Here is a 24815-nt window from a genome sequence, read left to right on the forward strand (position 1 = left end):
CCTTCCAAATGAATATTCAGGGTCGATTTCCTTTAAGATTGATTGGCTTGATCTCCTCGCTGTCGAAGGGACTCTCAGGAGTCTTCCCCAGCACCACAGTTTGAAGGCATCAATTCCTTGGCACTCTGCCTTCTTTACGGTCCAACTCTCACAACTGCATGTTGACCACTGGGAAGACCTTAACCTTGATTATATGGACCTCTGATCACAGAGTAATGTCTCTGCTTTTAAACACACTTGTGGGATCAGTTCAGTTCAGTCGCTCAGTCATGTCCAACTCTTTGCAACCCCATGAACCGCAGCACGCTAGGCCTCCCTGTCCATCACCAACTCCCTGAGTCCACCCAAACCCATGTCTATTGAGTCGGTGATGCCATCCAACCATTTTATCCTGTCATCCCCTTCTCCTCCTGCCCTCAATCTATCTTTCCCAGCATCAGGGTCTTTTCAAATGAGTCAGCTCTTTGCATTAGGTGGCCAAAGTACTGGAGTTTCAGCTTCAATATCAGTCCTTCCAATGAACACCCAGTGTCAGGAAGCATTTAACAGGAGGCTTCCTGTGTGCTGTTTTGGATCTGAATTGGATCTGAATATTTGGATCTGAATATTCAGGAATTAAGAGGAGAGGCAAGCCTCTCCCAGGACTGAGGAATCCAGGCATTTCCTTCGTTAGTTTTTCTATACAGTGATAAGTACCCTCTTCCTTTTTATGAACCATATGGTAAAAGTGGTTATTTACAACTCTCTCTTTCATATGGATGACCTCATGTTTTCTTGATAACTTGTAAGTTTTGATTTTATCTATTCTAAAAATAGCTATCTTGTAAGACAGTATAAATATCTACACAATGTTGAATAAAACACCTTTGCTCCATCAGAGCTCTGGTCCCTGTGTCTTTCTTTCTCTTTCTTTCTCTTTCTTTCTCTCTCTCTCTCTCTCAGGCTATTTCTTTGGAGCGCAGAGGCCCTCTGAGTTCACTTTCCTGCCCAGGCTTCTAAGACCCTCTTGAGAAGGCGCTCTGCACCTTTACCCCATTGAGAGGGCGCCGTGAACAGAGCAAGCCCCGTACCAGGGGCTTCATTGGCTTTCTGCATAAACCAAGGAATATCAGCCTCTTTCTCTCCTTTACTGTCTTATCGTTGACTCCAGACCACCAGGTTCCAGTCCATTAAAGGACCTCAACAACCCAGGACTGATCTCCTTTAGGATGGACTGGTTGGTTCTCCTTGCAGTCCAAGGGACTCTCATGAGTCTTCTCCAACACCACAGTTCAAAAGCATCAATTCTTCTACGCTCAGCTTTCTTCACAGTCCAACTCTCACATTAATACATGACCACTGAAAAAACCATAGCCTTGACTAGACAGACCTTTTTTGACAAAGTAATGTCTCTGCTTTTTAATATGCTGTCTAGGTTGGTCATAACTTTCCTTCCAGGGAGTAACCATATTTTAATTTCATGGCTACAATCACCATCTGCAGTGATTTTGGAGCCCAAAAAAATAAAGTCAGCCACTGTTTATACTGTTTCCCCATCTATTTGCCAGGAAATGATGGGACCAGATGCCATGATCTTCGTTTTCTGAATGTTGAGCTTTAAGCCAACTTTTTCACTTTCCTCCTTCATTTTCATCAAGAGGCTTTTTAGTTCTTCTTCACTTTCTGCCATAAGGGTGGTGTCATCCATATCTGAGGTTATTGATATTCTTCCTGGCAATCTTGATTTCAGCTTGTGCTTCCTCTAGCCCAGCATATCTCATGATGTACTCTGCATATAAGTTAAATAAGCAGGGTGACAATATACAGCCTTGATGTACTCCTTTTCCTATTTGGAACCAGTCTGTTGTTCCATGTCCAGTTCTAACTGTTGCTTCCTGACCTGCATACAGATTTCTCAAGAGGCAGGTCAGGTGGTCTGGTATTCCCATCTCTTTCAGAATTTTCCAGTTTATTGTGATCCACACAGTCAAAGGCTTTGGCATAGTCAATAAAGCATACACCAAAAATGAAAAACAGGGTATCAAAGAGATATTTGCACACCCATGTTCACAGCAACACTATTCACAATAACAGCCAAAAGGTGGAACCAACAGATGAATGTATATACAAAATGTGGTATACACATACACTGGAATATCTTCCACCTTAAAAAGTAATTAATTAAAAAAAAAAAAAGAATTAAAAAAAAAAAAAGTAATGAATTGCAGTCACCTTCTTCAACATGGATGAACATTGAGGATGTTACATTAAGTGAAATAAGCCGACACAGAAGGACAAATACTATGTGACTCCACTTATATAAGGTACATGTGCTAAGCCGCTTCAGTCAGAGCTGACTCTTTGCAACCCTATGGACCATATTCCACCAGGCTCCTCTGTCCATGGGATTATGCAGGCAAGAATACTGGGGTGGGTTGCCATGCCCTCCTCCAAGGGATCTTCCTGACGCAGGGATCAAACCCGCATCTCCTACATTACAGGCAGATTCTTTACTGTCTGAGCCATCAGGAAAGCCCCATATAAGGTGCATAGAATAGTCAAATTCCTAAAGACAGAAAGTGAAATGGTGGTTGTCAGGGGCTGAGGGGACGGGGGAATGGGAAGTTACTGTTTAACGGGTATGGAGTTTCAGTGTGGAATGATGGGAAATTCTGGAGATGGATAGTGGTGACAGTTGTACAATCACATGAAGAGACTTAATGCAACTGAACTGTAAACTTAAAAATGATTTTTAAATGGCCAATTTATCTTACCACAATAAAAAAATTTAATCAGTTTGAAAAATGAGAGGAGCCAGAGAGAGTCCAAAGTAGAAACTGCAGGGTTAGGTGTAATCCCGTTTTCTCTCTCAGGTAACCAGGGAAACACAGAGAAGACTGAGCAAAAGGTAGCAACAGGACAGAACTAGAGAAAACAGCTTGACCAGGCAGCCTGAGTCTAAAGCTGGGTTGGTATAACTAAATGATGGAGACTGGACAGAAATCTCCAATCCAATTCAACACACACTTAATCAGTGTCTACACAAGCTCAGGTAAGAGAGAAGATAGTCCCTGCCCTCTATCTGCCTGTGTGTAACTGAGGCCCTTACAAGCCCTGCAGCTAGAGTGATGGAATTGTTTATTTGTGACGATGGCCTCAGGGTCAGGTGGTGATGGTTCTGTTCTCAGCGCCCCAACACAGACAGGAGTGCCGAGCCTGCAGTAAGAGGCCAGCCCCTCAAGGATGAAGCCAACCTCTGTGACAGCGGTACCTGGCTGGTGCATCCCTTCCAGGTCAAGTCTCGGAGCAAATAGAAGGAGCAGCTGCCAGCTCACCAGCACTCACAGCACCCAGCCAGAGCACCACCCGGTTGTGGCCCAGGCCCTGCTCTCAAGGCCGGCCACCACAGTCACCAGAGCCACAGGCTTTCTCTTTTCTTCAAAGGGTAAGATCTTTTTTTTTAATTGGGGTACAGTTGCTTTATAATGTTGTGTTAGTTTCTGCTGTACAATAAAGTGAATCAGCCACACGTATATAAATATATATATCCCCTCCCTCCTGGACCTCCCTCCCACCTGCCATCCACCTAGGTCATCACAGAGGACCGTGCTAAGCTCCTTGTGCTATCACTACCTACCTATTTTACACGTGGTAGTGTATATATGTCAATCCCAATCTCCCAATTCATCCCCACCCCCCACCCTGTCCACACATCCATTCTCTACATCTGCATCTCTATTCCTGCCCTGCAAATAGGTTCATCTGTACCATTTTCCCACATATGAGTTAATACACGATATTCGTTTTCCTCTTTTTGACTTACTTCACTCTGTATGACAGTCTCTAGGTCCATCCATGTTTCTGCAAATGACCTGACTTCGTTCCTTTTTATGGTTGAGTAATATTCCATAATATATATGTACCACATCTCAAAGGGTGAACTCTTGAGTCAATGAGCCAAACGAGGCTACCAAAGAGGTGATTTTCATTCCTCCTTTCATGGCCAATCTGAAGATCACCCACTGCCAGCCACATGATCCCCATGTGGTCACCGTATCCTCCTAAGTTCTGTGAATGCATGACATGAACAGATAAGGACCCTCCCGACTAACAGTGCCTACTGTACTTAGAGAGTTCGGGACACACACGTGAAAGTGTCCTACACACACATGAGAAAGTGAGCTACATGAGCTTTCTTAGAAGCCTATGGTAGGCTGGAGTGAGTAGAGTTGACAAGGTGAGATTTGAACGAGACAGTGAAAAAATATGCAGAATTTAGACCTAAGAGGGTAGAAGTCTTTCCTTGTGGAAAGAGGAATAAAATGCACGTTTCTGGGAGGCAACAGAGTCTACCTGTGGAGTTGGGGCCATGAGATGGGAAGAGTCGGAGGCCAACTGCAGGCAGGCAGACACTACCATGCGGCAGGCCCCCAGCACCAAACTGCTGTGGACACTGTCCCAAGAGCTCTCCTGAGATCCCAGCCTCAGTCTGCAATCCCGTGCCCTGTAGCAGGGCATGTCCCAACCAAGATTCTCTAAGGCTCTCAATGCCTCTGACGCTGTGCACAGAAACACTGGTGGCTCCATTAGAGTCTAAGAGCTTAGTCTCAGTTTAGAGATCTTTTTTAGAGTTTTATAGTTTATATTTTGGCTGTATTTTAGTATATAACATCTTCAGGACTTCCCTGGCAGTCCACTGGTTGAATCTTCACACTTTCGTCACTAGGGGCACAGGTTCGGTCCCTGGTCCAGAACTAGGATCCCACACAGCCAAAACGTTTAAAAAAAAAAAAAAAAAAAGTCTTCTATTTGCCTTTCTACACCAAATTAAAAATATTTGCCAGCCTCATCATTAAGCTATATGAGGATTTACTGAGCCCCTTCTACATGGCAGGCACTGTTCCAGGCTCCAGAGAAACCATGATAAGCAGTAAGGGTCCCCTGCTCTTACGGAGCGTCGTCCTGTTAGCTGTGAGGCAGTGGAGGAAGAACACCGTGGGGGATGAGAGAGGAGGGGAGTGGGGGAAGAAGGATGTGCGAACATCACATCTACGAGTGACATACCGCAGGAGATGGGGATGCCTCAAACACTCCAGACAGTGGAGACCAGTAAGGCAGAGCGAAGAGGGCAGCACCCCCATCTGGACAGATCAAAGCAGGATCCTCAAGGGACAAGCCCAGGCATCCAACCATATCACGTAAACCCATTATTTTCATTTCCAGATGGATAATCTGAGAAACTGAGAGGTCTGCTCAGTTCCCTGTGACACAGGCTGGAACTGGCTGAAGGCTCAATCATAAAGATATTTCACCTAGAAAAACTGCCCCTCAGTCAGCATTATTTGTTATCCTCTGTTGGGGCCTGTTAAAACTCTCCAATGGCAAATGCTGCTGTGAATCCAAAGAAATATCATTGGAAATTAATTTTAGTTGTATGCCGCAAAACTCGGTTTTTAAAAGTGACTCTAGATATTTAAAAAACATTTTTTTTAACTAAAAATCTGAAATAACTGGTATGAATCTTCGATCTTTTCAAAGAATGGTTTCATCTGTGTTTATATAAATGAGACAGTCTGCAAACAGGCTCAACCAAGCTGGAGCTGAGAGGGCTCTTGCGAGTAACATTGTTCATTTTATATTGGCTGGAAACAGACATCACTTCGCATCTGAAACCCTTTAGAACACTTTTTCCCCTTCTAAACACCCAACTGCATTTTTAAAAATACACACACACAATGTTTGGAAGAAGAGACATCCAAACCTCTTCTGGATGATGACATTAGCAGTGATTTTGGTCCATGACTATGTACCTGTCCTTTCAAAATTCGGGGCAATGAACTTGTATAAACAGAAAAAATATATTTTTTTTTCAAAAAATGAAATAGAATTTTCTCTTTTTAAAAAGGATATACAGTATGTTTGGTGTCGTCTTCCTGTTGTTGTGACTCTAATCAGAAATTCCAACTCCAAATACTTCATCTATACATAAAAAGATAATTCTTTGGATAGGAATATTATTCACTATTATCAAAGCTAAACAATCCAAAGACAGTGACGAGAGTTAGAAAAGGGACATGGGCATAAGAGCCTGAGACTCAGCTAAACACTCTAATGCTCTAATGCATACCAGCTGTGCAACCTTAGGCAAGTTTCATAACCTCTTCATATAGTCTTTTCATCTGTAAAATGTCAGTTGCAAGGACAAAAAGGCTGCCTGGGCAATAAGGGACCATGTATCTGATGGTATGCAAAGCCACACAGACAAAAAAATCCTCAGTTTTATTCTGCATCTTCTAAATGTAACAAATATACTCAAAGACGGTGGCTCGTATAGCATAAATTAATCAGTAATGTGAAATCTTTCCATTTGAAAACAAATGCAGATAAATTTTCAAAGTAAAAAGCAAAACTTGAAAGTTTTAAAAATTCTGGCTTTAAAATTTTCTTTTAAAAATACCTAGAGTCACTTTTAAAAACTGAGTTGTGCTATGACTGGCCACATCCATCCTTGCTTCCAGACTTCCTGTCTGCAAGAGGAGACAGGTAAGCAATTGAAGATACACCTGAGGAGTCCTCTGTAAGTCCCTAAGACTGGCCTACAACAAACACTCAGCAAACAGCAACTACTCTTACTGTCCCTAAGTATGTACAATTAGGTAAGAAGAACCATCTTCTTTTCTTCAGCCCAGACATGGCAGGGGGACAGGTCTTTTAACTGCTGTAAATTGTTAAGTGCCCAAGTCATTATTTAGGATGTCAATATGTAGTAAGCAATCAATATGGCTTGTCAGATCAAGAAATGTATAAGGAACATAAGACGCTGGAAAAAAAGAAAACACAGTATAACACAGGCTAACTAAATTTTGGTTGAAATAATCATCACCATATAACCAACACCCCCACACACACAATGGGTACACAGATTGTGTAGATGTGTCTCAGATTTCCCCTTTCAGTGTTCAGGAACTAAAGCAATGCAGTTGTGGCTTTGGATTGTTTTCTTTGCAGAGAGGGTGACAGAAAAGACTAGGAAAGGAAAAGGGGCTGAGACTTGGGAGTTGTTACTGTAATTTGAATTCAAAGAGCACAAACTCTTTTCATCATCAGAAACTGGAATCTTGCCAGGTCAGGAAGGAGGTCCGGACCTGACCCAGACTTTGAACCTGACCATGTCCAGCTACCCCTCGACAGGGGGCTGAGCACTGGAAACCAGAAGAGTAGAGGCCAACATGGGATTGCAATAATGCTCGGTTTTGAGTCAAATGTCTATCAGTCAACCAGCTGCTTAGACCATCCATTTAATTAACCTACTCCTGAATTATTTATTATCTTCCCGAGTGAGAGAAAATTATTCTTTCTGGTTACCTGCTTTGCTTCAGGGGCTAATTCAAAGCTCTCTAAGCCTGATGAAGTTTGATGAAGCTCTCTGGTACCTGCCACCCCCTGGCCAAGGCAAAAATGTAAAGAAACAGCGAATGAAGTATTTCTTAAAAAGAGGGGTAGTTAGTCTTCTAGAATGCAAACAACTCCCTTGATCTCAAGAAGTACAGCAAGCTCCTTTAAAGCACATTAGGAAAGGTCTGTTGCATGTTTGAGCATGATCTGTTCTGCACCCCTTTTTAACCTAAGTTTTGTTTGCCCTTAATGAGTGCCAGCAACTTCAAGGCTCCATTCTGCACTGTATGATAGAGCCAGCCTTCCCCACAGAGGAAGAGATGATGCAAAATCCCATCACTTCTCACTCGCAGGATTTTTGATCAGCCCCGAAATTCCCACGTATGAATTTCTTCTCTCTCATCCCTAGATTAATAGGTCAACTGATGCACACACTTAAACCCTCTTAGACCTAAGGGGAAGCTTGGAGATCATCCAGGTCAACTTTCTCACTTTTGAGATGCCTTTCCTAAGCATCTTCCCTAGGATGACACAGTCAGAAGTCTTCCCCCTCCTGGGGTTCCTGCTCCTCCCTGTCAGAGAGCCTTGTAACAGAGGCTGCTCTAGCTACTTAGTTCTATTTTCAAAGAAATCCTCTCACTCTGGAAACCATTTGTACAAAACATCTTCATCCCACCCACCACGAAATTCTCTCCTGGTCTTCAATCCACCAGATGCATGTTCTCTGAGGCTCACGGGAACCATGCCTCCAAGAACTCATCTCAGCATCCTTCCCTGGCACCTGACTTGCTGGGCAGCACCGGGGTGTTCCTAAAATGTGTGACGTTAGCTATTCTTCCCAACAAGTCTCTGATGGTGAGGGCGGGGAGCTTAAACAACCTCAGAGAAGGAAGCTCTGAGAGTAACTAGCCATGTCCCATGTTGTGCATCTCTGTAAGAGAACCAGCGTTCCTCACTTCTCTCTCCCTCCTATTCAGAAGCACTCTGTCCCCTATTCCCAAGCCACACCTGCAGAGTCGGGACTCATTATGACTGCCCTCAACCTGATGCAGCCCCAGGAAGGGCAGCAGGCAAGTGTGTGCCCACTGGGGATGCCGGAGATCTCGCCAAAAGGAGGTGTGCCATCGCAAAGCCTTTCAGGAGTTGACTGGCTCAGACCCCAGGAGGGCGATGGAGGAAACTCTCCCCTCCACCTGTCTCTGCGAGACTTTCCTCCACAGCCTCATTCATGCGTGTCTTTCTCCGGTCTCCCTCCCTGGTCCTCGCTTTTCTCTCTCATCCTCACTGGCCCACCCCCTTCTTTGTCCACCTGCATCACCTGGTTTCCCTCCACTTCCCTTCCTGGCCCGGCCTCTCCCTACTTCCTCTTACAAGGCGCTCCCGTCGTGTTTCCACTTTGTCTCCAGTTATGCGGAAACGCAACCCACCACAGATGCTGACATTTTAAATGTTTAGTTGTTATAGTTACTTGACTAACTGCCGGGCCCATGGTGGCGCTTCTCCTTCGCCTCCCCGCGGGCAGGAGAGGAGGGGGCACGGGAAGTGGGGGGAAGGTTGCTCATCCCGGGGCCTGGGACACAAGGCCAAGCCCTGGCGAGGATGCCCTGCCCCGCGGCCCGGAGGTCCCTCCGCCTGCCGCCAGTAGGAGGGCACCGAAGGCGCGCCGGCCTCGGGATGCTCTGAACCATCTCCCGCCCGGGACAACCAGGCGGCGGCAGAGGGTCTAACCGCGGGTGCGCAGCGGCCGGCCGCCTCTCAGCCCACACTCGCGATGTGGAGAAAGTGAGGCGGCATTCCAGAGGACCTGGGGAAAGAGGCGGCCAGGGGCGCAAGAAAAGAGTTAGAAGCCGCTGCCGGTTACTCACGTGCCAGATGGCGAAGAAGATGAGGGCAGCGCACAGCACCAGCGAGAGCATGTAGCAGAAAGCAGCGAAAGTGAAGGCCATGGCCGGCCGGCGGGGGGCCGCGCGCACCCCAACACCAACACACCAAGCAGCGCCTAGGAGGCCGAAGTCCCTCTGGAGGACCGCACTCCCTCAAAAGGCGGGGGACAGCAAGGAGCCAGGTCTGCACCCTCCGCTCGAGGCCAGTGGCTAGGAAGGAGGCACGCCAGCGGAGAGCCGTGCGGGGCTGGGATAGGGGCAGAATTTCCGCAGGCTCCGGCGACCTGAGACGCCAGCTCCTCCGCGAAGACAGGTGCGTCGCGCGTCGTTGGCGGGAACTGTCCCCAAATCGAAGAAGAAACCAAATCAATAGCGAACTTCTGCAGTTAGTGCCAACCAGCCAGCTTTTCGAGACAACACGACGCGGGGGTGCGAGGACTCCTCGGAGGACCACGCGAGCCACGGAATCCCAGGGAAGAGCCCCCTCTGCTTCCCGCGTCTGAGCGGCACAGGAGAGCCGAGAGCGCCGCTCAGGACCCTGCCGCGCCACCTGGGCGCCAACCGAGAGCGTCCAGCGAGGTGCCCGGGAAGGGGGCGGGGGAGGGGGGCGACCCCGAGCTCCTCCCAAATCCCAGATCCAGCAGAGGCTCTTTCCCGGGGAAACAGGTCTTTAGGTAGCCGAGAAGAGCGAGGTTTCCTTGGCCCTGCGCCCCGGATGCGGTTTCCAGAGCTGCCGTGCGCTCCTAGGCGCGCCAGGCTCCGGCGGCCCCCGGGCCCACCAACCTTGGTAATCCAAGTTCCCCGGAAACTAGGGGTGGGACTCTAGTGTCTCCTGTGTCTAAGTGGCACAGGAGCCCGGCCACACAGGCTCCAGCCCAGCAGGCCCGCTGGAGTGGATCTCAGGCCAAGAGCTGCTCACCGCGAAGCTCGCTCCACCTGCTGCTGCTGCCTGTGCCGCTAAGAGCACTGAAGCTGCGCGGCCGGGGTCCCCTCCCTCTTGGGGCCCCACCCTCGGCTCCGGCTCCGCCGAGCACGCCCTCCCCGGCGGGCGGAGACTGCGGCGGCGACGGGGCCGGGGAAAGGTGGGCGGCCAAGCGCTGCTGGGCGCTCGGTCGCCGAGGCTGCCTCACTTGTGCGCGCCGGCCTCTCCGAGGAAACTTGAGGCCAGCAGCGCGGGGGGGGCGGGGCGGGACGGGACGGCCGTGCCGAGGTGGGGCGGGGTGGGGAGGAGCAGGGACTCTTTAAACACGTGCGTCTGGAGGAGGTGGGAAGCTGCGGAAGGGTATGTGTGTACCTCGCACCTAAAGGCTGCGGCTTCTCCCGGATCTCGCAGTTACTCTGGAGTGGGCATTGTAGGGGCTGAGGATGCTGATGTTGTGTTGGTTGGGGAGACAGGAAAATCTTTTGGACCCCAGGGTTGTCCAGTGGATTTTCCCAGCTATGGATTTCATAATGCTTCAGGTTGCGCTTGCAGCGCATCCCTGCAAATTCTCTGTGAGCATCTTTCCTTCGCATCCTTCACCCTCCCCCGCCGTCTGACCTTGGGATTGAGGAAGCTAGACTTTGAGGACTATTGTGGGCTGGAGATGCGGCAGCAATGGTTCGGTGTATATTGGCGTTGGTCTAGTGGATCTGTCAAAAGCTTGTGCTTTTGCAGTCAAACCCCATTCTAACTGCACCCTTCCTAGCCTCTGTAAATCTCGGTCTTCTTATCTGCTTAAGGGTCAACATTTAATTGCCTCTGGGTCTACATACTTTGCACTGCCAAGTGCAAAATGCAAATATGGGGCTTCTTATTTAAATATATATGGGGGATGGGGATCTTCCCTGGTAGCTCAGCTGGTAAAGAATCCGCGTGCAATGCAGGAGACCTGGATTCGATTCCTGGGTTGGGAAAAAACCCTGGACGAGGGCATGGCAATCCACTCCGGTGTTCTTGCCTGGAGAATCCCCATGTATAGAGGTGCCTGACGGGCTGCGGTCCATGGGGTCCCAAACAGTCGGACACGACTGAGAGACTAAGCACAGCACAGAGAGAGACTTTCAACATAGGAACAGCAGATTATTAAACCAAGGTTGAGGCCCGTCTGAGTACAGGACACCCTCCCCCAAGCCCTGCAACTGTAGAAGTTGCACACCTGTGACTTCAGCCCTGCCCTGTGTTATATTTTTTGCCACTTTATCTTTCACCTAAATATGTCTCTGAGTATAAAGTTTCTTTAAGAAAATTTGGAAATACAGAGATGGAAAAAAATGAAGCAAACGCTATTTGCCACTCTCAGACGCCACTAACACAAAAGTGGTGTATTTCTTTCTAGCTCTGTTTTTTGCTGTTTATTTTATATCAGTTATTTCTTTTCATTGTTGTGATTATGCTTCATAAATTTTTGCAACACCAGAACAATACAACAATCTCAAAGGGAAATTTGATCATTCAAATACTTCGAGACCCTTAAGGCTGATCTGGAGAAGGAAATGGCAACCCACTCCAGTGTTCTTGCCTGGAGAATCCCAGAGACAGGGCAGCCTGATGGGCTGCCGTCTATGGGGTCGCACAGAGTCGGACACGACTGAAGCGACTTAGTAGTAGTAGTAGTAGTAGTAGTAGTAAGGCTAATCTATTATCTTTTGTTTCTACTGGTTCCTTCTTATGGAATCCTAGCATCTCATCTCTCTAGTAATTTTATATTGTATGTCAAACTTTGTTTTGAGATGTTCTTTGTGGAAATTTGAGGTTTCTAAGATGATGTTATCCTTCTCCAACGAAAATTTTATACTTCTTTTGCCAAGTGTCTGGGGGAAATGAGCACTCTAAAATTACCTGGATCCAGTTTCAGAGACTGAGATTTTGTGGACCAACCTACTAACTATGGTCTGCGTGAAGGATGTCTTTATTTCTGGTTCAGTCTTATTCAAGTGGAGCAATCGCTTTAGATCCCAAGCCAAAGCAAGTGGGTTATCAAGTTTTAAACCATGGTGGTCCTTGGAATCTGACTTTTGCCCCTACCCTGGAAAGCACTAAAAGCACAACCCAGCCTGTCAGCCACCTCCTCTAGGTTAGCAAATGTCTCTAGAGAAAACTGGCCCAAGTGCTAGTCTGGCCTCTCTGGGTTCCCGACCACTCAGAACTTGGCCTCAGTAATTCCTTACTCCTTTGTTGAGTTTGGTGCTTTTAAAAATATATAAATATATATATATATACACATATTTCATTCAGCTTTTAAAATTGTGTTCAGTAGGAAGATTGGTCCGGAGAAGGCAATGGCACCCCACTCCAGTACTCTTGCCTGGAAAATCCCATGGACGGAGGAACCTTGTAGGCTGCAGTCCACGAGGTCGCTAGGAGTCAGACATGACTGAGCGATTTCACTTTCACTTTTCACTTTCATGCATTGGAGAAGGAAATGGCAACCCACTCCAGCGTTCTTGCCTGGAGAATCCCAGGGACGGGGAAGCCTGGTGGGCTACCGTCTATGGGGTCACACAGAGTCGGACATGACTGAAGCGACTTAGCAGCAGCAGCAGCAGGAAGATTGGTCTGAATTATCTAACCCAGCATTACCAGAATCAGAAGCCTGTACATGAAAGGAAAATTTAATTATCCTACCACTCTGACTTTCAAGTATCCATCCATATCACAGGCTCTATTTTTCTTGCCCATTCCTCAGCCGTGCTGTATCTCATTTTATCAGTTATAAAGTGGTATCTTAGTAAAGGTGACTACAGTGGTAGAATTTCAGAAAATAAGATCCCAGGCAGTTACTGTTATTCAACAACTATCTAGTCCCCATGTCTTGTGGGCATTCCTAAGGACCCATAAAGTTCCCAGGCTGATTGCTGAAGTAGTACATAACTCCTCCACAAGCCAATGTCTTTAAAAAAATAAAATAAATGTGCATGTGACACAGTACAGGAAGGCAAGGAATAAAGTGATTAGGAATGGGTGTTGAGTGACCAACTAAAGTGTTCTGTACCCAATTCCAATGTGAGGGGTCTTCCCATATCACCAAGCAATCCTCAGAAACCACCTGGGCATCCTACAATTCAACTCAAATCTTAATAGCATCAGATTCCACAAGTTAAGGGCTCAGTTTCACAAGCCAGTCTCCAGTTCAGATGCCAATCACACGATCACCTCTGCTTCTGCCAACTGGCAACTGATTGGAGGTTCCAATGATCCCTTCCTTGGATTTGATTAATTTGCTAGAGCAGTTCACAGTACTCAGGAATCCAGTTTACTTACTAGATTACCAGTTTATTACAAAGGATATTCAAGGATATGAATGAACAGCCAGATCAAGAGATATATAGAACAAGATCTGGAAGGCTCTTGAACTTAAGAGCATCTGTCACCATGGAGTTTGGGATGCACCACCCACAGTGATGTGTTCTGGTTTAGCAACCTGGAAGCTCTTGGCCATTTTTGACAAACTCAACCTCCATCCCCTCTCCCCTTGCCAGAAATCAGGGAGTAGGACCAATCCCACTGTCAGAAACTAATCATAGTTGATTCCCCACTCGACTAGCCCCCTTTCTTAGGAGTGTTCCAAAAGTCACATCATTAACATAAACCAGTTATTGTAGAAAGGAGCTTGTTATGGATAGCAAGACACCATTTCACCTTTCTAGCTCTGAAGTGAGTTCAGGAACTGAGGACAAGAGACCAAATATTATAACAAAAGATGCTCACACTGCTCTTATCTCTCAGGATATTTTAAGGGTTTTTGGAGCAGTGAGTCAGGACAGTGGACATTTGAATGACCAAATATATATATTTCTTATAAATCATAATATCCTGCCAACCTATATTGTTTCAGCTGCTGTAGATATTTGAAAAGCCAATTACTTGATTTTTTTTTTTCCCCAGCCTCTGTACAGGTAAGAGTGACCGTTGTGACGCAGCTTGAACCTCTAAGATATAGACTTCTTTTTGCCTGGAATGCAAACCTGATGCCTAGAAATACACCAGCAGTCTCATGATCATAAGAAGGAAATCATCTCATTAAGAATGGAAAAGCTAAAGAGACAGAGGAAGCAAGTACCATTGACAACATAGCTGGGCCTCCTGAAACAGAAGAAAGTGGGCAGGACACATCCTATAAATGAATGACATAGCCCTTGAGGATATGATATAAACTGGTTAGAACCAACTAGGTCCAAGATGGCAGAAGCTTTGACTTCCAATGGACCTTGAACCTCTTTATACAGGTTAGGTTAGCCTCCTAACCTCTTCCCAAGCTTATGTATATAGGTTAGTTTTGGTTTTCTTCCTTCTCTTATGAACAGTAACATTTCAGTTTCTCAAGAGTGAAGGCATATAACATGTCCCCACATGACTGAAGACTTGGTTCATCATGAAGCTTCTTCCAACCCTCAGCCCTATCCTGCTTCTTCCTCCCCTGACCCTCCCTCTCCACCTGACCCATAAGCATCAGTCAGAGAAGCAGTCAAAGTTTAAAGAAGTATGTCTTTGAATCCATGGGAAGCTCAGTTAAGTGGGCTGTGAGCCCCTTCTATCCCATTACCAACCCCATTCCACTCATAGGAAAATCTGACCAGACTTCATTTAGCACAGAATTCAAGAGTATATCCTGGGACTTCCCTAGTGGTGCAGTGACTAAGACTCGGTGCTCCCAATGCAGGGAGTCCAGATTCAATCCCTCGTCAGGGAATTAGATCCGACATGCCACAACTAAATATCCCTCAATAAAGGTCAAAGTTCCCCTGGGTCGCAACCAAGACCCAGCCCAGACAAACAAATAAAATTTTTTGAAAGTATCTCTTTACTGGGGCTTCCCAGGTAGCACCAGTGGTAAAGAATATGCCTGCCAGTGCAGCAGATATGAGACACAGTTTCAATCCCTGGGTCAGAAAGATCCCCAACGGGAAGGCATGGCAACCCACTCCCATATTCTTGCCTGGAGAATCCCATGGACAGAGGAGCCTGGCGGACTACAGTCCGTGGGGTCGCACAGAGTAGGACACAACTGAGTGACTCAGCACAGCACAGGACATGTCCTCACTGCTTCACATAAATGAACTCTGCACCTTTCAGGGCTGGTGTGGTTACTCCAGTTACTCCTTTGCTTCCCAGCCAAACTGTCAGAATCCCAGAAAGCTTTGCCCATCCTCCTTTGTAAACCCCACTCACCAGCTTTTCCCCCAGCCACTATGCAAATACTCCTCAAATCCCTACCAGACAGAGGATATGCCCACTTAATCCACCTCACCAAGACTCTCTGTTTCTCTCTCTTTGGTGAATTTGGTTATTGGAATGCCCTGAGAATTTGGATTTTTTAATGGCTTTTATTATATAATTTGGGGTTTCCCTGTTGGCTCAGTGGTAAAGAATCTGCCTGCCAATGCAGGAGACTCGGGTTCAATCCCTGGGTCAGGGGAAGGAAATAGCTATCCACTCTAGTATTCTTGCCTGGGAAATCCCGTGAACAGAGGAGCCTGGTGGGCTACAGTCCATGGGGTCACAAGAGTCAGACACGACTAAGCAACTAAACAACAGCAACAACAAATTACAAAATTTTCAAACATATAGAACAGCAAAGAAAAGAGAAGCTTGAATATTCAACTATGTATCACCTGGATTCAACAACTGTTAATGTCTTGCTGTATGTGCTTCTAATTGTCCCCAAATTGTATTTTATAGCTGGTTTGTTCAAACAGCGATCTAAAGATTTTCCCTTCACCCCTCATCTCTCAAAGCATTATAACCTTTTGCTTGCATATAGTTTATTCACCAATCCTTTTTTTTTTTTTTTAAGTTGAATGCCTGCTATTAACAGCTCTGGGCTGAGCATGGTGACTTTGTTCACTGGTTTCCAATGTTTGCTGCTCTGCATGCCCTCAAAAATCTAAGTTAGCATTATCTAGCCTAGGAATTTGTCTACTTAATTTGCTTGGCACACATTCACACATGTGGAGAAGCTGGCTATCAATTGTAGACTCGTGACTGGTAGATGAATCACTTCTTCGTTTTCCTTAAAATAATTTAAATCCAATTGGACTTCCTGTCTAGCTTGTAGGACTAGTAGGAAATTCACCATCAGCCTTCAGTGGGGTTCCCCCACGAGTTTGGATAGAGCTTCTTCGGGGCTTACGTAGCATCAAAGCACCGGGCTTTGGTCATCAGTCCAACTGGTTCCTGCTGAGACATCCTAACTGAACTGGTCATGGGTTCTTTCACCTCTGGCCTTCTGTTCTTCCTAGGTGGTGTGTCTGGGAGCTCCTCTGCTTGGCTTTTCCAGCCTCCCTGGGCACCACACTGCCATGTCTCTAAGGTCCCGCCGCTTCCGTGAGTTGCTGGCATGAGCACTGTGTGGGTCTCCTCTCCTCCAGAACACGCACTTCTGCCTCTTCACTGTCTGCAGGACATTGCTTCCTGCTTCCTTCTTGCTACTGCCAAAGCCGTTCTCTCTCCTCTCTCATCTTTTCTCCTCAGGGACATCTCGCAGAATCTCTCCCAAATCAGGAAGAACCCTTGACTTGACTTCAAAGACCTTCTACTTTCCACTTTGCAACTTATTCGGCCAATATTCACTGGTATAACTGTAGTGATTGTGATACTCTTGAAAGATTTCTGTTCCAGTTGGTAAGTACAATGACAGTTACTGCAGCAAACAGTAAAATTAATAAATAATTAAAGATTCTAAATTAAACTCATTCATTTGGGTCAATTGTCATAGGATGTCACAAGGACCACTGATAAACAGGACTCTCAGATGCTTATTTATCACAAAGCACACCATGCAGGTGACATCCCTGTTTATCACTATACTGGAATCATGTGGTTGCCACAGATTCTAATTAGTTGCTACTTCAGTCATATTTGTGCATAGTAATGTTTGTGTAAGTGGTAAATGTAGTGTTTCAATATTTATAAACTCAAGAATTTATCAATAAATATCTTTTAAAACTCTCAGAACAAAAAAGAGGACCAAGAATGGATACATTCATTAATGTTCCATTTAAATATCATACAACTCAATCTTCTGAGTCTGCAAAGAATAAACAATATTAATAAAGAAATGTAGCCTAGAATACCTACTGTGTAGATTTCAAAATGACCTGAACATTTTTATACTGTGCAAGAATTGGTACAAGTTCACATAATACTTTTTATTTCTTTAATGCAAAATAGATTGTTTCAAAATATGAGTGTCTCATCAGTGCTAGGAAAATAAATATAGGATGCAAATGGTGCTCTGAGTTGACTGTTAAAAGATTTAGATATTCAAAAGAGTGGCAATCACGTTTTGCCAAAGCTTGAGGTTCAATAAAAAGAATTGTAATTATCAATGAAATAATCAAAAGATCAGTTTCACGCTATAACATATTTGAAAGAACAGTATCTTCAAAATTAAAATATTGATTAAATGATTTAAAATATTCAGGAAGTACCTTTTAAAAGATTAACTAGGGACTTCCCTGGTGGTCCAGTGGTTAAGAATCTGCCTTGCAGTACAGGGGATAGGGGTCTAATCCCTGGTCAGGAAACTAAGATCCCACATGCCACGGAGGAGCTAAACCTGCACGCCGCAACTTCTGAGCCTCCACACTCTGGAGCCTGTGTGCCACAACTAGAGTCTGTGAGGCAACGAAAGATCCCACAGGACGCAGCCAAGTAAACACATAAATATACATATTTTAAAAAAAGATTAACACTAGCTAGCATGTGCTTGAGCATAATCAAGCATTTCCCAGCATGAAATATTCAACAGTCATTTTAAAAAGAACAGTATCTATATAAGAATACATTACATTCTAGATTTATGTTCCCACTTATTGGAAAACATATACCGACTGAAATGAGAAAACAGCTTATTTTAAAAGTTATAAATCAAAAAAGTAAAACATGCACTTTCTATGAACCTTCAACTGTTTCATATAAAAGCATATCAAAATTTATTTTAAAACAAGAAATTTTAAATTTTGTTGATCTTGTGGAGTTAGAATAATATTTAAAATAATAACCAAACTTTATTGCCGATGTTTAAGAAAAACAGTGTCAATAAGACATAGTTTCATGGAAACATTTTGTTCAGACAGTACTAGTGCCTGTAGGTTAGGGGAAAGTCCCTATTTTAGTCAAACTTTTAGAAATATTTCTAAATGTTTTTAATCTGACACTAAGTCATTGTATTCAATTACCCCTGGATGATGTAATGAAGGATGTAAAGTACTTAGTACTGATTTATCCTTACTACTTATTTATCTTATAAATGGAAGTTTGTACTTCTTGACCACCTAATCTCTATTTCATTTTTTTCCGTTCTGATCTTTATTATTTCCTTCTTTCTACTAACTGTGGGCTTTGTTTGATTACCTTTTTCTAGTTCCTTTAGGTATAGGGATAATTTTCTTGAGATTTTTTGTTTGTTTCCTAAGTTCGACCTGTACCACTATAACCTTACATCTTAGAACTGCTTTTGCTGCATCTCAGACTTTGGAACATTGTGTTGGAAAACTCTTCTATATGTAGTTGTAGTTTTGCTGTGTCCATGGGAGGAAACAAGCTTAGGATCTTTCTACTCTGCCATCTTGATCCCACCCCCACAGAATTTAAAATTTTTATATTCATTTGATGTATCTTGTAAAAGGAAAGTAAACATGTAGAAAAAATTAGAGAATTAGCCTTAATAAACCATATTCTAATAGTGATAGTCACACTTTCCATGACTTTATAAGAAATGTGTTTCTGTTAAATCGATTTTATTCTATAATTAATAAAAGTAATAAAGCCTATAAGGATAAATAAAGGAAGCTTTAGAGAAACAAAGAAATATCATATACCACTTGAAACAAAACAAATTATAAATTCTAAGAAGGCTGTTCAAACATCTAGGTAAATTATGTAAAGTGAGGGATGACAAGAGTCAGCAGTGTAATGAATTTTTAAGTTGTTTCTATTTATTAAATGCTGTCATTCTGCCAAATGATGTTTGCAAAGCTCCATGGATTGAAAGTAATAAAAAATCAATCTGAATTATTAAGTATATTATTTCATGGTAACAGAGAGGCCTAGCCAGTCCCCACTTCTCCCCATACTTTTGGGGAGGCCAACTTGACTCTTCCAACCCCAGACCTATGGGTTAACTGCATCCAGCACCACATACAGCAGAGACAACACCCAGCTGAGCCTAGCCCAGGGCTGAGCCATGAGCAAAGAAAGAGTGGTTATTGTTTTAAGTAACTAAGTTTGGGGGTTGTTTGTTTTGTAGTGATAGACCATTGCAAATGTCCCTTTATCCACTAAGTGGCCTTTTTAATTTGGTGTCCACTGTGGATAGAACTCATGGCTTCTAGAAAGAAGTGTGTAATGAAGCAAACTCCCTTATAGCTTAGGTAACATACACCTCCAGATCTTATACCTGCATTTGCTCTGATTCCCACAGCCACCCAAGCCCCATTCCACAAGCAGAGACACAAAGACTCTGAGGTCTGGGCCAGGCTTGGGCTCCAGGGGTCAGTTGTCCTCAGACATCAGAATACTTACCACCCTGTTTGTGTAAAGGATGTTGTTGTTTTTAAAACATATATAAGATCCACCACTTTAACCATCTTTCAGCATTTGGTTCTGTGATACTGAGTACATTCACATTGTATACAACCATCACCACTATTCATCTCCAGAAATTGTTTTAACTTCCCACACTGAAACTCCACCCCCAGTGAACAGTAAGACCCCATTCTCCTTGCCCCAGCCCTGACAACCACCATTCTACTTTCTGTCTCTATAAATCTGATTAGTCTAGATACTTCATATAAGTACAATTTGGAAAACTCAGCAGTGGCCACAGGACTGGAAAAGGTCAGTTCTCATTCCAATCCCAAAGAAAGGCAATGCCAAAGAATGTTCAAACTACAGCACAATTGCACTCATCTCACACGCTAGCAAAGTGATGCTCAAAATTCTCTAAGTCAGGCTTCAACAGTACATGAACCTTGAACTTCCAGACATTCAAGCTGGTTTTAGAAAAGGCAGAGGAACCAGAGATGAAATTGTCAACATCCGTTGGATCATAGAAAAAGCAAGAGGGTTCCAGAAAAACATCTACTTCTGCTTTATTGACTATGCCAAAGCCTTTGACTGTGTGGATCACAACAAACTGGAAAATTCTTCAAGAGATGGGAATACCAGACCACCTAACCCGCCTCCTGAGAAATCTGTATGCAGTTCAAGAAGCAACAGTTAGAACTGGACATGGAACAACAGACTGGTTCCAAATTGGGAAAGGAGTACGTCAAGGCTGTATATTGTCACCCTGCTTTTTTAACTTCTATGCAGCATACATCATGCAAAATGCTTGGCTGGATGAAGCACAAGCTGGAATCAAGATTGCTGGGAGAAATATCAATAACCACAGATATGCAGATGAAACCACACTTATGGCAGAAAGCAAAGAAGAACTAAATAGCCTCTTGATGAAAGTGAAAGAGGAGAATGAAAACGTAGGCTTAAAACTCAACATTCAGAAAACTAAGATCATGGCATCTGGTTCCATCACTTCATGGCAAATAGATGGAAAAATAATGGAAACAGTGATAGACTTTATTGGGCTCCAAAATCACTGCAGATGGTGACTGCAGCCATGAAATTAAAAGATGCTTGCTCCTTGGAAGAAAAGTTATGACCAACCTTGACAGCATATTAAAAAGCAGAGACATTACTTTGCCAACAAAGGTCCATCTAGTCAAAGCTATGGTTTTTCCAGTAGTCGTGTATGAATGTGAGAGTTGGACTATAAAGAAGGCTGAATGCATAAGAATTGATGCTTTTGAACCATGGTGTTAGAGAAGATGCTTGAGAGTCCCTTGGACAGCAAGGAGATCCAACTAGTCCATCCTAAAGGAAATCAGTGCCAAATATTCATTGGAAGGACTGATGCTGAAACTCCAATACTTTGGCCACCTGATGTGAAGAACTGACTCATTTGAAAAGACCCTGATGCTGGGAAAGATTGAAGGCAGGAGGAGAAGGGGATGACAGAGGATGAGATGGATGGATGGCATCACTGACTCAATGGACATGAGTTTGAGTAAACTCTGGAAGTTGGTGATGAGCAGGGAAGCCTGGCATGCTGCAGTCCATGGAGTCACAAACAGTCAGACATGACTGAGCAACTGAGCTGAACTGAACTGAACCACACTGTCTTATAATTCAATTTTTAAAATTTTATTTTATTGAAGTATAATTTATTGACAATGTCACATTAGTTTCTGCTGTACAGCAAAGGGATTGAGTTACATATATATTGTTATATAATAATATATATGAGTTATATATATATATGAGTTTTAGGGGCTTCTCTGGTGGCTCAGTGGTAAAGAATCGCCTGCAATGCAAGAGACCTAGGTTTGATCCAGGGTCAGGAAGATCCCCTGCAGAAGGGAATGGCAAACTACTCCAGTATTCTTGCCCAGAAAAGTCCATGGAGCCTCGTGGGCTACAGTCCATGGTGTCACAAAGAGTTGGACACAACTGAGTGACTAACACATACATATGAGTTATATATATATATATATATATGTATATATATTGTTTAATTCAACTCTTTACATGTTGAATATCTATCTCCCTCTATAAACTGGGACATCTTTGCCATAAAGATTTTCTCTATGTCAAAGATTCACAGACTTTCTTCTTTGAATCACCATTATCCCTCCCAGTGTCTGGTGTATAATAGATGTCTAGTAAGGATTCAAGAAAGGGATGTGTATGTGTGTGGATGGATAGATGGGTGGATGGACTGATGCAAGTACCACTGTCACGAGTCGAGTAGTTGACTTAAGTCTGCCCACTGATGACATGCAGATGGATCGAGTCTATTTCCTACTTATTTACCTAAGAGCACTTACCAGTCCAATTGTCCCCCAAAACATTGCACAATCCATGCCCGTAAGAATCTAACAGAGACGAACAGAGCCATCTATGACTTTGATAAGAACCCTAACAGAGAACTGCAAATACTTATAGAGACACCTAGCACGAGGCTTCGGACATAGAACATGTTCAACAGGAGTATTTTTCACTGAGTTGAATCAGACAACAAACTAGCCAGGAAGCTTTGAGCTTCAATTTCCACTTTGAAGCTATGTGACTTTAGGCAATTAATTTATCTCATCACGCCCTGCAGATGTGTTTCAATTCTAACAAGAACGCCAGGTATAAGCCAGCTTCGCCTGTGCAGACAGGAGCCAGCCTTTCACAGAAGCCACATTTTCGCCAAAATGGTGGGGAGAAGGACAGAGGGGGACCAGGGAGGACCAGGGGGACTGGGAAACCACAGAACTGGTTCCAGAGAGTCCTTGGGTTAGGGAGGGAGAGGAATGGGAAGCAGCTTCCAGCTCATGTTCTGAACTCACCGAAATGTCATCTTCCTGCCAACGCGGCCTTCTGTGGAAATTGTGATTTTGCTATTATTAGCTCTGTTAAACAGGCACTGTAAACAGATTGCAAACAATGAGCCTTTGTCAGAAACACCCCATTCTGTTCTTGGCCCTGGCTCCTTTCACACCTGGAGATACAACATCTATTTTAACAATACTGCTTAAGAGGCAGCTGTGGTGTCAGGGGAAATTGTCTTACTCAGAAACTGAAGGCATTTCAGGAGGCGGTTAATGGTACATGCTGGAGTCTGCCTTTATCCTCATAAAGCACAAAAGTGGATGCCTCCAGACAGGGCCAGCGTTACTACTAACATGGAAACTATGTGTTGCCATTCCTGTTTTTCCATTTGCTAATTCAGATAGATTTGAGGGCCTGAGTGTTTCCGTCAGATGTGAAATATCTTCCCATGCTTCCCACCTGCTGTGAGCGGGTGTGCTGTCTTTAATAACAATTTCAGGCGTTCTGCAGAAAATCTGAGGCTACTAAGTTTAGCCCCACAGCTAATGAGTCTGTAACTCACAAGATTAATGTTAGACCTAATTTTATGAAGTCTGAATATCACTGTCATGATTTCCTTTCTTCAATGTGCTCTGAGAGTCCCGTCTCTTCTCCTTGAAACTTTCCACACCTCTGTGCTCTACTGGCACTTTCATTTTTATTGATTAAAGCTGTGAGTCACTTATTCCATTTTGTTGATTCCTATAAAGGATATCTGAAACCATTACAAAGATCAGAGTGTTTGTAAACATACATGCACACACCGTCATGCACATACTCAAAACAAGTCCTTGAAGTGTCATCTGAATGAGCACCACATGTGACAATGACCCCACCAGATAACAATAGCAACTGTTATGTGTTCTGTGAAAGTACTGATATTCTTTGAAAATATTCTGATATCTGATATTCTGTGAATGTATTGATAAATAGTGGTTATTAATAATCAATGCTGGAGGAGTGGGATGAATTGGGAGATGGGGATTGACATATATACACCAGTCCTGGGTGTTCTTTGGAAGGAATGATGCTAAAGCTGAAACTCCAGGACTTTGGCCACCTTATGCAAAGAGTTGACACATTGGAAAAGACTCTGATGCCGGGAGGGACTGGGGGCAGGAGGAGAAGGGGACGACAGAGGATGAGATGGCTGGATGGCATCACTGACTCAATGGACGTGAGTCTGAGTGAACTCCGGGAGATGGTGATGGACAGGGAGGCCTGGCGTGCTGCAATTCATGGGGTCACAACTGAGCGACTGAACTGAACTGAACTGATGCACAAAATAGATAACTAATGAGAACCTACTGTATAGTACAGGGAGCTCAGTGCTCTGTGGTGACTAAAAGGGAAGGAAATTCAAAAAAGAGGGGTGCCAGATCCTGAGCAAGTACTTGCCATGCACTCTCTCCTCTCATTCCCACACTCTGTGATGTGGGTATTTATCATCTCCATGTTATCAATGAGAAAACTGAGCCTCACAGAGGTCAGGCCCTTACCTAAGGTCACACAGCAGACAGCAGGGTCTGCTAGGATCCATGTCCAGCTCTGACTCTAAATCCCACTCACTAAGCCTCAGAGGTAGAGGCCGAGGGATGTGGACCTCCTGGATAGAGATTGAGGAAACCTGGCAGCTCAGCCTCTGAGAGTGAAAATGGGCTGTTGTACAGTTCAGGGCCAGGGAGCCTCACAAACAGAAGGGCTCCAGCTGGGACTGTGCCAACCTTCACGTCCTGGTGTGCAGGGCAGGGAGCAGATGCCAAGACAGTTAGACCTGATTAGCCTATGGTCTCTGCTGATCCTCTGGAACAGGCCTCGAAGAAACCCATCTGCCCCAGTGAGACCAATCTCCTCCCATATGCCATCTGGAAGGCCCAGAGGTACAGAGAAGTTAAGTAACTTTACTAACAACACGCAGCTAGTAAGTGGAGGAGCTGGGATTCAAACCCAGGCAACCTGAGCACAGAGCTGGTTTTCAAACCTTGCATTTCAAAAAAAGGCCTGGACTAACTGCCTCAGATTAGTGCAGGTCCTAAATGACTTCACAGCTCAGAGAGGGCGGTGGCTGGAGAGGGGAAGCTAGGTGGAGAGTTGATCCTTTAGCCACACCTGGAAGAGCAGGGAGGCGGGATTTATGGAGGTGATGGAGGGGAGGGTGC

At 44.5% G+C, this 24815-nt stretch overlaps 1 protein-coding gene across 21 annotated transcripts in view; it reads right to left on the minus strand.

Moving 5' to 3' along the window:
* CNIH3 (cornichon family AMPA receptor auxiliary protein 3) overlaps nt 1-24815 on the minus strand; it is a 182540-nt gene that overhangs the window by 127566 nt on the left and 30159 nt on the right. For 7 of the 21 annotated variants that reach the window (XM_070385432.1, XM_070385428.1, XM_070385437.1 and 4 more), the window contains exon 1: nt 9240-10034. The exons of 8 other annotated variants lie outside the window; for them this stretch is intronic. In XM_070385432.1, coding sequence (XP_070241533.1) covers nt 9240-9320 — 81 coding nt within the window. In that variant the 5' untranslated portion in view covers nt 9321-10034. 6 more of the 21 variants (XM_070385443.1, XM_070385445.1, XM_070385444.1 and 3 more) reach the window with 6 other exon arrangements.

Source organism: Bos mutus, chromosome 16 (genome assembly GCF_027580195.1).
Source record: "Bos mutus isolate GX-2022 chromosome 16, NWIPB_WYAK_1.1, whole genome shotgun sequence".
Lineage (NCBI taxonomy): Eukaryota > Metazoa > Chordata > Mammalia > Artiodactyla > Bovidae > Bos > Bos mutus.